This window comes from Mus caroli, chromosome 5 (assembly GCF_900094665.2).
Source record: "Mus caroli chromosome 5, CAROLI_EIJ_v1.1, whole genome shotgun sequence".
Classification (NCBI taxonomy): Eukaryota; Metazoa; Chordata; class Mammalia; order Rodentia; family Muridae; genus Mus; species Mus caroli.
This window is the reverse complement of record NC_034574.1, coordinates 104,194,996-104,207,929: the sequence shown is the minus strand read 5'-3', so window position 1 is coordinate 104,207,929 and position 12,934 is coordinate 104,194,996. Positions and strand designations below refer to the sequence as shown.

The window sequence follows — 12,934 nt, the reverse complement described above, 5'->3', positions numbered from 1 at the left end:
TCCCTCTCCCTGAGTGTTCAGCATCTTTGTGATCCCGTGCAGCCAGTCCCTGCTGTCAGCCGGGCAGAGGCTTCTGCAAACTGGGCAGCATCCAATGCCTATTGTGCTTTGTGAGCCAGGCGACGGCAGGGAGACCGGCTCCCTTCCCATCTGGGACCTGGAGTCGGCCATGGAGACTTCAAAAGTGTGTTCTGTTCCCTCTGAACTGATCCTGCCTCTTGACAAAGTTGTAATTCAACATCAAACTAAAAAGATCTTCAAAACCACTGAGGCAGAAACTACCCCGTATGAATTATGCCCTGGGTCTGGTTGCTAAGCCCGCCCACCTGCCCCTCAGGCTGCACGGGAGACCCAGAGTCCGGGCAGTGTGTTGTTACCTTGGAGTGTGGACCAAGCGAGCGGACGGCGGGCACAGCGATGAGGGTAAAGCGTTCATACAGGTACTCGTTGGAGGCGCTGCCCTTCAGGAGAGCAAAGGGGACAAGGTAGAGCTCCCCCTCCAGAACCAGGACCAGCTGCCGGTGCCGGCCCACGGGGCCGCTGGAGTGCATTAGGCCCTGCAGAGCAAAAACAAGAGCGGACTCAGGGTGGGAGGCCACGCTGACCATCGACGATCGCCCTGGCTAACTGTCATGGCAGGGCTGGAGACTGTGGATGTTGGGTGTGCTACCCTGTACAAGTGTTAACAGGTACCACACGTTGTAATTACTCAGAGGGCAAGGCTTCTGTGTTAGGTAGCAGACAGTCTGTCAAGGTCTGTGAGAGGCTGGGGGGGCGGGAGGAGATGAGAGCCACCAGTCTGAAGAGGAGTGGCACACAAAGAGCAACTACCGGTGGATGCAGGTGTTCTTCCTGGAAGCTGAAGACGAGTGCAGAGAGACCTGCCCTAGCGGCCCTCCAGGAAGACAGCCAGAAGGCTGTGTTGCCACCAGGACTCGGGTACGTGCCACGACCCTCTGGGGCAGCAAGGAGTCCTGGAGCCTGGTGAGTCTCCCATTTGATGAGGCACAAGGCCAGACACTCAGAGCCAGGAGGAGGATCTGGGGTCATCGTATCTGTGTTCCAAGGACTGTTGTGATGTCAGGGTCTCTCAATCTCAGCGCCTGGCTTTGAAGGCAGTGTTTCCATTTATGGCGTCTGGGGGTGAGAAGGTGTTAGACGGGCAGCACTTCTCCTGCCGGAATCTCACGTGAGGAGCTGGGGAAGTCTGTGTGCAAGCCACAGCATGCAGACACTGACCGGCCCGCTCTGCCCAGAAGTGGCCTTTCCAAAAGTGGGGCTGGGACTCAGAAGGGATAAGCCAGCTGTGAAGACTATGACCCAGCGCCCAGGAGTGGTGATGTACACCCATAATCCCAATACTCTGGGTGTGGGGGAGAGGCAAGGGGATTGCCATGAACTCGGGGTGAACCTACACTAAGCACACCCATAATCCCAATACTCTGGGGGGTGAGGGGAGGAGGCAGGGGGATTGCCACGAACTCAGGGTGAGCCTACACTAAAGAGCAGGACTCTGTACTTGAGAAGAGGCATGGGAGGAAGTGAAGAGGGGAGAGAGAGCCTGGGAGTGAGGCAAGTATGGCTGCCACTCAACAGAGATGGAGTGGGAGTCACCGCAGGCCGAAATGCCTGTCTCCTGGGCCTAGCACGCTTCCTGCCGACTCAGTGAGGTTGACAGGCTGTGCCCTCAGGAAGCAAATGTACTCATGTGACCCATCTGCCTGCTGCCAGGGGCCCCTGGCTGAGGGTAGCAGAAATGCTGGCTAACCCAAAGTGACAAGTGTCTGGTAGGAAGTTCAGGCTCCTTGGCACCCGGGCCTTGCTTCCCTTTATAATCTGGCTAACCTGGGAGAAAGAGAATTGAAGTCACTGGGGCACTTGTTTGCTTTACAAGCCATTTCCTAAGCAGCTAAATGAGCTGCTGTAGGACCCAGGGAGTAGGAAGTATGTCACTGCCACCCCAGAAACGGCAAGTTGGGATGGGGAGCTCTGCGTGGCATGGGCAGAGCCCCCGCTGCCAGCACACCTTCACTCACAGCCCAGGCAGCAGAGGGAGTTGCCGTAGCACAGGCCACAGCACATGCGGTCAAGTGTGAACACATGGCTATCCACAGTGACACGATGTGTTGGAACAGCCAGTGGCTGGTGCCACACCTGACTCGCAGCCACGTGTCCTTGTCCCTCTGGCCTCTGCAGACAGACAGCTGTGTGTCGAAGTTGTGTGAATGACCTCTTTGGAGCATCCAGCTTCAAATTTTACTCCAAGCAGAGCGGAAGCAAAGGGATACAAAGGTGAGGCTGGCAGGCTGTAACTAGGGCAAGCCCAAAGTCTGAGGATGCTTAAGTCTGGGCTCCATAGAGTGAGTGACTGCCCACCTGGAGAAGGCCCTACTGCAAGCCTGCCTCGAGGGTATGGTGCCTTGCACTGGGTGAAGCTTGCCTGCAGTGTGGAAGGAAGATCATACATGTTGCTGGTATGTACAGGGCCACACTCCAAGTCTACCCTGAAAACACCACTGGTCATAGGTTGTCTGGTCACCTGGGCTTCAGAGATGAGATGGCTCCCTTGTCCTCTCACAACCAGAAAGGCAGACCAGGTCTCAGGCCCATTGCTGTCCTTAACACCTTTAATTAAACCTGCTGGCACCACACCACCCACACCTGCCTGATTTTCACTCAGACCTTCCATACTGCTCCCTGGTGACTGGAGGTAGGCTCTGGCTTAGCGTTTGCTGATGGTCCTGATAGTGCTCTTCCCTGGAAATACAGTCAGCCAAAGGCTGCCCCCCGCCCCCCCCCCCCAGACTACTATGTCCCACTTTCAGTCCTGTCGGGCCTGGTTCCCTAGCAACAGGACCATGGCTAAGTGAAGGCAGTTGTTGAGATAATCACATGCTCCACACGAAGCATCCATGAATCCCAATCTGCGGTTTCTGTGACAGTGTGGAGGGAACCGGCTGTTCTCCAGTTGTGACTCCCCATAGGGCTGGCAGCGTCAATGCGCCCTCTGGTGGCCTCTGGAGAGGAGTGGCATGTTCCCAGGAGGCCTGCTACAGGACAGCAATGAGAGAGGGCCGGAGCTCCAGAATCTGGGGCAGCACACACCAGGCATGTCTAAGCATGTGTTAAATGTGTAGCTGTAACTGGACAGGAAACAGAATCCCAGGTTCTCAGAAGTGCTTTCCTTAAAACAGTGGATCCTTTTGTCTTTAAACTTTGAGCAGTCTTGCCATGTTGCTTGGGGTGGCTGAGAGCTCCTGGCTCACTCTGTCTTGCATGAGAAGCATTGGCCCCTCACCTGCAGTGGACACAGTCCTGGTGGGTACCTGGTGGTCAGCATGCAAAGGTGTTTTCTGATAGCTGTTTTACCTGTTTAAAGCTGAGACCACCCTTCCTTGCACCTCTGCAGGAGCATGAGGGTGTGTAGACCGCCTCAGCACACACTTACTCTGGGGGGAGTCACAGAAGAGGGACTGTTTGAAGCACACCCTGTTGACTCTGGGCACCTCCTGGCCTCAGCTTCCTGCTGACTCCCAGCCTGGCTTGGACTCGTCACCAAGTATTGGACCCCTAGGGTGAGCGGCACCTCCATTAGGTGCTGCCATCAAGGGGGCTGCCTCAGCTGTGGGTTCTGACAGGCATGTACACAGGACACGTGGCCTGTGTGGCTGTGATTCCTGGGGGTGGGGGTTATCTGGTTTCTGGCCCTTGGAAAGCCCCCAGGTCGCCACAGAAACCATTACCCAGTGTCTTCCTAGTGTCCTCTGCTTTCTGTGCTGTATCAGATCCAGTGCGAATGCACCTCAGACTGAGAGCAGCTCTGTGCACATGCATGAGGCCTCAGGCCAGCTGCCGAGGGACATGAAGCTGAGGGATGGCCCTGGCCATGACTGGGGAGTGAATTAAGTCACAAGGGAGAGAAGGAGGAGGAGACAAGAGCCAAGTCCTCAGATACCATGTTGCTCTGTGGATAGCAGAGACCAGGGGACAGTGCTTTGGGATAGAGGCCTTGCTGATCTGGGCAAGCAGAGACCACAGTCACAGTAGTCTCCCTCTTTGCTTTGTCTTCCTCAGCATTGATGGAGCAGAGATACAATCAGCTAGGAGCAAGTGACGAATGGGGAATGGGGAGCTCTCCCAGGAGTGCAGAGGACTGCCGGGACTGGGGAGCACTACTGGGAGTTCAGAGGACTATAGGGAGTGGGGAGCATTTCGAGTGCAGAGGACTGCTGGGAGTGTGGGGAGCACTACTGGAACTAGGGAACATTGCTAGGAGTGCAAGTTCAGAGGACTAATAGAAGTGCAGAGGAGTGCAAAACTGCTCGTGGCAGTGGGAGGCAGGAGAAAAACACATGTCTTCCTCAATCAGCAAGGTACAGTGAGCTGGAGCCCTATCATAGCAGTGTGGAGAGGGCGAAGATAAGAAGGGACAGAGTAGAGCATGAAGGGAAGAGGGGCTTGGCCTTTCCAGGAGAAGGGTTCAGACAGGAACTCCTGAAGGGACCTTGAGGAGGGGCCTGGACACAGCAGTTCCCTCTGCCCAGGTGACAGTCCCTGCCTGCAGCCCTAATGTGTTGTGCACCTTGCCCTTTGTTCCTGTCCAAACCTGACATGTCCTCACAGTCCTACAGAGAAAAGACATCAGGAAGGATGGCCAGGGTCATGTGCCAGAAAACAGGAAAGTCACCCCACAGCTGTTAGGCCAGGTGAGACACCACTGGAGGACCAGGGAGGTGCCCATTTCAGGGAATGGAGAAGTCATATGTGAACCGTGGTCTCTTAAGGATACACGGTGCCTGAGAGAGAGTTGCTGAGGGATGCTCCTGCCTCCTTAGAACAGCTGTCTGTGACTATCCTGCCTGAAACCGGCCCCTAAATTCTCAGACCCACCAAGGTCCCTGTACCACCCAAGAGCACTGTTTGAATTAAGCAGGGATATGGCAGGTTCATGTGGCTTGGATATGCCAGCAAGAGGGCAAGGTAGGCTGTAGTTGGTGTCTTTAGCACCGGACATTGGTTCTGTGTTTGAGACCCAGGCAAAGAGCAAGGGGGTGGCCTGGATCAATCGGAATAAACATCTAAGATTAGGTAGGCGTGGCTGGCATTCATTCCTAGCACTGACACATTGAGCCTCATGGCCTATAGACCAGGCGAGGAGCACACTAGGACACTGAGCCAAATGCGTTCAGCCCACGTAGAGCAGAGCGAAGCACAAGCTCAGACCTGCCATCCTGACTATAAGCAGCCAGCGAAAAATGCGTGTCCATGGAGAGCTTGGGGGTGCGCATGCGCACTGAACAGAAAAAGTCCGCTGCGTGCTGGGGGTGGGGGTGGGTGCGCATGCGCACCAAGCAGGAAAAAAAAAAAGATGCATTCTGATACCAAGGGGTGTCACGTCCCAGGAGCCACTTACCCCTTCCATGGGCGCGATGAGCAGATCGTACAGGGCACGGAGTGGGGGCTTGGCCAGTGAGTTCTGCCTCCTGGGCAGAGAGGAGGTCCCATCCTTGCTGGGTGACACCGTACCACTGAACAAGCTTGTCATGCTCTGGCAGCTCCTGGGGAGACAGGACCAGGGTTGGAATCAAGCTCACCCTCCATCATTCTGGTTGCCCAGAGGCAGGGCCTCTCAGCATGCCTGTCAGCTCCAGCTCATGCTTGTCCCTTGCAGGGGGTACTGTCATACAACACTAAGTTCTGTACAGAACAGCGTGTGTGCATCTCTGTGGTGTCAGCTATGTAATCAAGCATCCCAGAGTGCTGGTCCCACACGGAGCAATTGTGCTCCGTTAAGGATGGGGATCAGGAAGGGTCAGTGCAGTGGCCAGGCTGACAAGGAAGATGGCGTTCAGTAGCAGTGAACTCACTGCTGAAGTGACAAGGATCTGCTGGCCAAACCCAGCCAGACCCTGACAGGGACTCTCCATTTCACAGGGGTGCCCTGAGAGCAGCTGATTGGAAAGTTGTCTGTAGAGGAGGGGCACTCTGAGCAGCTATTAGGGGCAGTTTCACTAACACAGAGGCATCTTCAACTCCCAGGATGCCCCAGGAGTCATACTCTCAAAGGGTGACAAAGGACAACTACTGCCTGATTCAGAAAATATGTTTAGGTGTTTAAGTACTGCTAGGCAGAGCCATGGTCCCCGGGGCCCCGAAGAGCACTAAGCATGCAGGTAAATGGGGAGGAGGTGGCAGAATCCTCCTGCCTGCCTGGTAGCCTGGCTCATGGCCTCAACATGGCCAGCTGGTAGCACACTCTGTGAGACTGTCGAGTGTTAGCAGTGTATTGTTTCCACGGTATGCGGCAGGACCTGCACTGGCACGAACTGTGCCAGACGCCAGACAGAGCAGCAGGCTGTATGGCAAGTGCTCTGCCTGTTAGTTTTGTGACAGCTATTCAGTTGTTGCCAGAGGGCTTCCTCCAGGGCCAGTTGGAGGGGGCCTGTGTGCCTCGCTGGCTGTGGCTCCTGTGTTCTACTTTCTCCCTTAGGTCTTCCCTGTCCCAGCTATTTCCTGGGGTGCAGCCATTCCCCTCTACTCGGAAACAAGTGACAGAGTGTATTATAGCTTTGCTACCAGAGCCATTGGTGTGCAGATGACCCTGAAGAGACACTCTGTATCCAGGGACAGTGCTCTCCGAAGGAGAGATGTGCACATTGTTCTCTGAAGATGTGCTTGAGCAGAGCATGGCTCCCTTCTGGCTGTACAAGGGGGCTGGGTTCAGGGCTGGCACAGGACAGGCACCTTCCCACTTCCCATCGGCCCAGGAGCAGGCCAGGTCCCCAAGTAAGTTCTCAGGGGCCCTCTTCTGTCTCTCATCTCTGCAGCTGCCCTGGGCAGGGCAGGGGTCAAGCTTTGTATGCCACTGGACTTGCACTATCACATAGATCCAGCAGGTGGCGGTAGATCACTGTTTTGCCATCCTGTCCCAGTTCCACTTGGGCTAAGTGACAGCTTAGCCCCAGGAAGAGGGGGTTTCTTAGCTGGCTTCTCGGATATGTCTAAGAACCCACTTCTAGAGGACTGCAGAGCACAGCAGCCTGTGCTGTGCAGGGAGGAGGTGGGGCAGGTGCAACCCAGGGCGTATTATTCACACACTGTTGGAAGAGGCCGCTGTTGGCTTGGTGTGATTCAGCCTGGTCTCCCCTGACAGACACTGCTGTGCCCCTGAGCCCACCACCTTCCGCAGAAGCTTGGGATGGCAATGGAACCGGCATCTGTCCCTCCTGACACTGCTGCTCAGGGGCAGCATAGGGGCCCACTGACCTTACCTGTGCTTGGCATGGAGAGGTGAGACTACAGGCCGGGGCAGTAGCCTTCTCACCTATCCATGATAGCAACATGGTCAGCCCTTTGCAGAGACTCTACACCCCCAAGCAAACCCACGGGGAGTTGCTCCCTGTGAGTTCACAAGGACCCCTCAGATATGTTGGGAGGAGCTGTCCGCAGGGCCCAGAATGATCCTGCTTTGTGCTTGAAGGAGCCTAAGCACACACAGATGAGTGCTTGCTGGAGCTTTAGAAGCCCAGGGCCAGCGTCTAAGGAGGGTGAGTGGGGTCTGGGAGACTGGACCACAGACTTTCCATCTGACAGGTCAGATCCTGTGTTGCCTCTTCATGTAGCTATGAGGCTCTGGGTGACTGCTTCTTCCAGGCAGCTGGAACAGCTGGATTCCTTGTAAGCCTGCTAGCAGTGACAGCTATTCCATTGTTGCCTGAGAGAGCAAGCCAGAGGGACTTTCCTCCAGGGCCAGTTAGAGAAGGTGGGGCAAGCCTTCCCAGTTTCCTTTGAACCGTGTCCTTCACAGCTATGGGAAGAAGGGTCAACAGAGATCAGGGAAGTGCTACATTGTGCTGGCCCTTAGAGGCATCAGCTGAGCATCACAGGTGCCTTCTCTTTGCCGGGGTGGTGTTTGACTAAAGGACCCTTCTATCCCTTCCCCCACCCTCCAGTTAAGTGAGTCAGGCACATGTAAGTATGTAGTAGCAAGGTAGCCAGCACCTCAGGGTTGGAGAAAGAAATCCTAGAGCAAATCCAGTCTCTAGAGATGTGTAGGCTAGGGGGTGGGGGGCAGACAGACCCAGAGAAAAAATGCAAGGGAGCAGGCAAAGACCTCTATACCCAAAGCACCAGGGAATCTTCGAAGAAGAGAGTACTCAGCTAGGGTAGCCTAGAAACAAAGACTGTGCATGCATGCGCGGGTGATGATCCTCCTGGGAAAGCCAGACTTGGCCATGTCCCAATGCCAGGCAAAGATCTGGAGTCAGTAATGACAAGCCTAGGACTCCTCTGGGCCATACAGAGGAGACAGACTATGGAGAGAGTGAATGGCAGGGTCACGCAGAGGCTACTGACTCCACTTAGCATCCTGAGAAGGGGTAAGCTGTGTGAATGGGGGTCTGGAGACCACCCACTTGCCTCAGGGTATGGGTGAGGGATAAACCCTATCTTGCCACCACTCTGTTGGGAGACCCAGAATGACATCTCGCGTAGTGCCGGCCACCTTGCAAGGCCCTCTTCCAGGATTACATCACTACTCCCTGTGAACAGTGAATGCTCAGGCATGGGACCCAGAAGCGCCTGCAGGCCCACCTGCACACTGGCTCTCGGCTTCCCTAATGCCGCGACCTTTTAATACAGTTCCTCATGTTGTGGTGACCCCCAACCATGAAATTATTTTTGTTGCTACCCCATAACTGTAACTTTGCTGCTGTTATGGATCTTGATGTAAATATCTGTGTTCTCTGAGGGTCATTTGACCTCCGAAGGGGCTGACACCCACAGCACTAGCATATCCGGTTGGGACTGGAGTTACCAGGCATGGGCTGTGGGGGGCAGAGTTGGGGTTTGGCGGCATCTCCAGCACTCACTGTCACCCGCAGCTGGGGAGTGTCATTGCTGGGCATCAGACAGGGAGCTTCAGGGGCTGCTGAGCTGAGTCCACCTCCCAGTCTTCTATACAGTCTTGAGGGATTAGCATATTGTAGACAGGAAAGTGAATTAAGAAGTAGTGAAGAGACACTCTTGTCTCCATGCTCAGCCTCACTCTTGCCTGGCAAGAGGGCTATCAGCCACACGATGCTGCCCACATACCAGGAAGCCAGCTGATGTTTGCAGAGTGGTCCTTAATTGCCACACTGAAGGGACACGGGGCATGTGTGTGTTTGTGTGTGTGTGTGTGTGTGTGTGTGTGTGTGTCTGTGCACATGTTAGGATTGGGAAGGTGTCTACTAGATGTCAACTACAGCCTGGCGAGGCCTGCATCTAGTTTTGGGCTTGCTGTTCTTGATCACAAGCCAAAATCTTATCCCTTGCCACTCAGGTGGAGAAGATGCCAAGTCTAGCCCAATCCCACACCTCCTTGCATCTGGCTGTGTCCTTCCATGACAGAGGGACACCCCCAAGGCCAAGAGGGAGAGAGGACCAGCTTGTCCCTCACGCTTTTGGCTTCTTTCCTAAAGTTGCTAGGCCCTGGGAAGGCAAACACACTGCTGTCACCCTGATAACACAATGACAGGAAACCAGGCTGCTACAGACAAGGTACACAGTGCCCACATGTAGGGCTGCCAAGAAAGGCTACCCACCCAGTCTGGTCCCTCTGCAGTCCCGGAACAGCCATCATCCCTTGAAGACAGGAATTATGAATTCTGACAAAATATGGCTAACATAAGCCTGGGGCCATAGCAATTTCACCCACAACCCACCCATCTGTTAAGTGTGAGGGAACTGGGTCAGGGTGGCTGGATGTGGAGAAGTTCATTTCTGGGCCACTGCTGTCTCCCACCCTGCTGGCTTCTTGGCTCCTTTTGGCGTCCTGAGTTGCAGGCCTGTGAGAAGCTGGCAGAGAGGTGAGAGCTACTCAACTTTTTCCTGAGGCTGGGCAGGCAGCTCAGACTTGGCATGGCAGGTCAACAACCCTGGACTCCACTGTATTAAAAACAGGAAGGTGGAGAGCTGCCCTGCCTCCATCTGAATGGTTGGTACAGAGGCAAAGCACCAGGCTTGCTGCTATAGCTCCGTGTCCCGTGGAAGGAGCACAGGGACACGTGCTGCAGGGAGCACCTTGTGTTTGGTGCACATCCATACCTGTGCAGGAGGTTGTTGTGGCGCACCATCCTCAGGAAGCCCGTGGGGTCGGTTACCGAGTTAAGCTGCTTGTTCATCTCCTCCAACTGCTGTTCCATGATGTCTCCAGCTTCGCTTTCTGTCTCACTGCTGGCACAGGCCCTGTGGAAAACCACCAGAGAGCCGCCATTATTGTGGAGTCATCCTCCTGATGCTAAGCACCCCCACTGCCTTCCACATTGTGGCTCGCTGGTGCCTGTACCATCTACACAGCAACAATGAACTGTGCAGATGGAGCAGTGTTTGAACAGTGTGTGCCCCAGCATTGAGCACATGCTGGAGGAGCAGGCACTCTGTCCAGGCTGTGTTTTAGTTGGGCAACCCCTAGCACAGGTTTATTCTAGTCCATTCTAGAAACATTTGCTGATCATCTGTACTGTACCAAGCATGGAGCTAGTCTGAGATGTGGAGACAGAGTCACGGGTGGTTTTGATGGATAGCACTGGCTTCTTGGGTTCCTTCCCTGGGTGGAACTTGAGTATGTGACCAGTTTGGAATTCATTCATATCCCCCCCATGACAGAAATGTGCAGCAGAGCCCTGATTTATAAATAAAATGACTACAGGCTTGCTTCATGTCCATGCTGTGCGCTGTGCAGGGGCCTACAGAGGACCACAATGATGCCCACATCACCATCCCACCATTCTCTCTGCCTATGGCCTCCTGGACCCAGACTCAGTATCAGGCCCAGGTCACATTCACACCTGGAAATGTCCAGAGCGAGACCTTGGGGCTCACACGAGAGGGCCTAGTCTCCAGTGTGACTTATATTCTCCAGAGCTTGTGTCTCTATGTGATTCACACTTTCTAGAGTCTTAAACGCTCCTTGTTGAAATGACAGAGTAGTCTTGTATTCCTGACCCCAGCAAACTGAAAGAGCAGTTTACCCAATAGCGAGAGTAAGAAAAATTACACTAGGTGGTGGTATATGCCTGCAATCTCCACTCTTGGGAGGTTGAGGCAGGAAAATCATGTATTCACAGCCTGCTTCGACCTGCTAAGACCCGATGTAAAAAGTCTCCTTTCATTGAGCAACTGGTATGTAGCAGATCCTTAGCTGGGGCTGCCCTGGAGAGGCTCAGAGATGGTGCTGATGATCATGGAAACCTTGACACAGGAATAGCACTCTGTACTACCATGTTCCCCAGTGAATGCTGCAGGAGCAGCCAGGGTGGGGGTGAGATGGGAGTGCCAGTGAGCAGGCAGGAATCTGCCACAGGTGCTGTATGGAAAGCCTTCACCACCGTCTGGGCCTGGTCTTGGTCACTCTTCTGACAGCCACAGTAGAAGAGACAGAAGGATCATCGGTAGGCAGAGTTTCAGACAGAACTAGTTGCAGTGTAGTTAGAGTTTCAGACAGAACTAGTTGCAGCTTGGCAGGGAAGGTAGGGAGGCTTCAGGATGGGTGCGGCCAGGAGCAGTGGAAGGGAGGTCCCTGGTCATCTATGCCGTGGGCACCAAGGCCAGTGTCCCTTTTTGCAGTGCTTGCTCTCTGTCCTGTCCACCATGCTCTGGTCCTACTCTGATGGCCGTGGCCACCACTCTTGCTCTTTCTGTTTTGAGGCTCTCTACACATAAGGGCTTGATTTCTTACCCTGGCCTTCTCTGCTCCCGGGTCCCCGAGGGATGGCAAGGGCTCTGTTCTTGCTCCAGCCCCTGCCTGTCCTGTGGAGTTAGCGGAGGTTGATGCTTAGATCACCATGCTATGGAGGACAGAAGGCAAAGCCACAGCAGAAGCTGGCATCCTGGTGAGGGCAGGAAAGGAGGAGAGAACAAGGCAGGCTCCACAGCACTCTCTCCAAGGTGCCCACCTGTCCTGCTGGAACCTGACCCAGCCCTGCCAGAGCCCAGCCTGCTACTGTTGCGAGGGTAAAACATGCTGGCCATGGTGGGCTCCGAGATGCTCACGGTTGTGACCCTCCAAGAGACAGCCATGAATCAGTGCTGTGGAGCTGTGCCAGGGCTCAGCCTGCACCGGGAATAGACGGGAATGGCAGGAAGCTCCAGAAAGGATTTCTGCTCAGAAACTCGGCCTCCTGATCCCTGTGAGCATGTTGTCCATCAGCCGGGCAGGAGCTCGGCACAGGCATGGCCCTGTTTACATCCCAGCATCCCTTGCTAACTCATCTTGAGTCCCCGCCTCAAAGCTTCTCTTGTACCAATGAGCTGTTGCTTGCTGAAGAGCGACTTCCAATCCTGAGCTGGAGATGGCCGCAAGAGACTGGTCCTCAGGCCCTGTGCTCAGGGTGGAGAGGCAGGCTCCTGGCCTCAAGCCCCATGGTCACAGAAGGGTGGTTCTTTCGAAGCAAAGCTCTCCTTCCCACTGAGGGAGCTCTCTGCTATCACTGCACAAGTTCAGTGCCTCCAAGACCCCTGCCTGTCCTCAGGACCATGCCTTGCATGTTTCTTGGGGGGGGGGGAGCTCTCCAGAATGTGTAGGAAGCTGGGCATCAGGTGTGCTCCCCCAGGCAGCCCCTCTGCTATTTCACAGTTAATTTTAGCATACCTATAAGATGGGAAGGGTCTGGCCTTCACTTTGGTAGGGACATCCCACTGCATGGGCTGTCTCAGCAGGACATCTTGCTGGAGAGGGGGAAGGGTCAGTGCAGGAGACACCCCATCATAGATAGCTACGTTCCTTTTAGCGTCCACACCCAGGGAAATCTGGTTGTGGTTACCTGAGGCTGGCTTTAGACTGTGTATAAACACAAGCACAGAAGGTGGCCATCTTCCTGCTCTAGAGCAGTGACGGGTGGCCTTGCCCGCATAGCCCAGGGGTCCCAGCTTTCCTCTTACATTACAAGGCTAA

General features: G+C 54.7%; 1 protein-coding gene across 3 annotated transcripts in view; it reads right to left on the bottom strand.

The window, feature by feature from the left end:
- Positions 1–12,934, bottom strand: part of Ttc28 (tetratricopeptide repeat domain 28) — a 413,454-nt gene that overhangs the window by 12,851 nt on the left and 387,669 nt on the right. For all 3 annotated transcript variants that reach the window (XM_029476931.1, XM_029476933.1, XM_021163930.2), the window contains 3 exons: positions 10,087–10,227; positions 5,414–5,558; positions 378–557 (listed from right to left, as the gene is read on the bottom strand). In XM_029476931.1, coding sequence (XP_029332791.1) covers positions 378–557; positions 5,414–5,558; positions 10,087–10,227 — 466 coding nt within the window. The remainder of the gene's footprint in view (positions 1–377; positions 558–5,413; positions 5,559–10,086; positions 10,228–12,934) is intronic.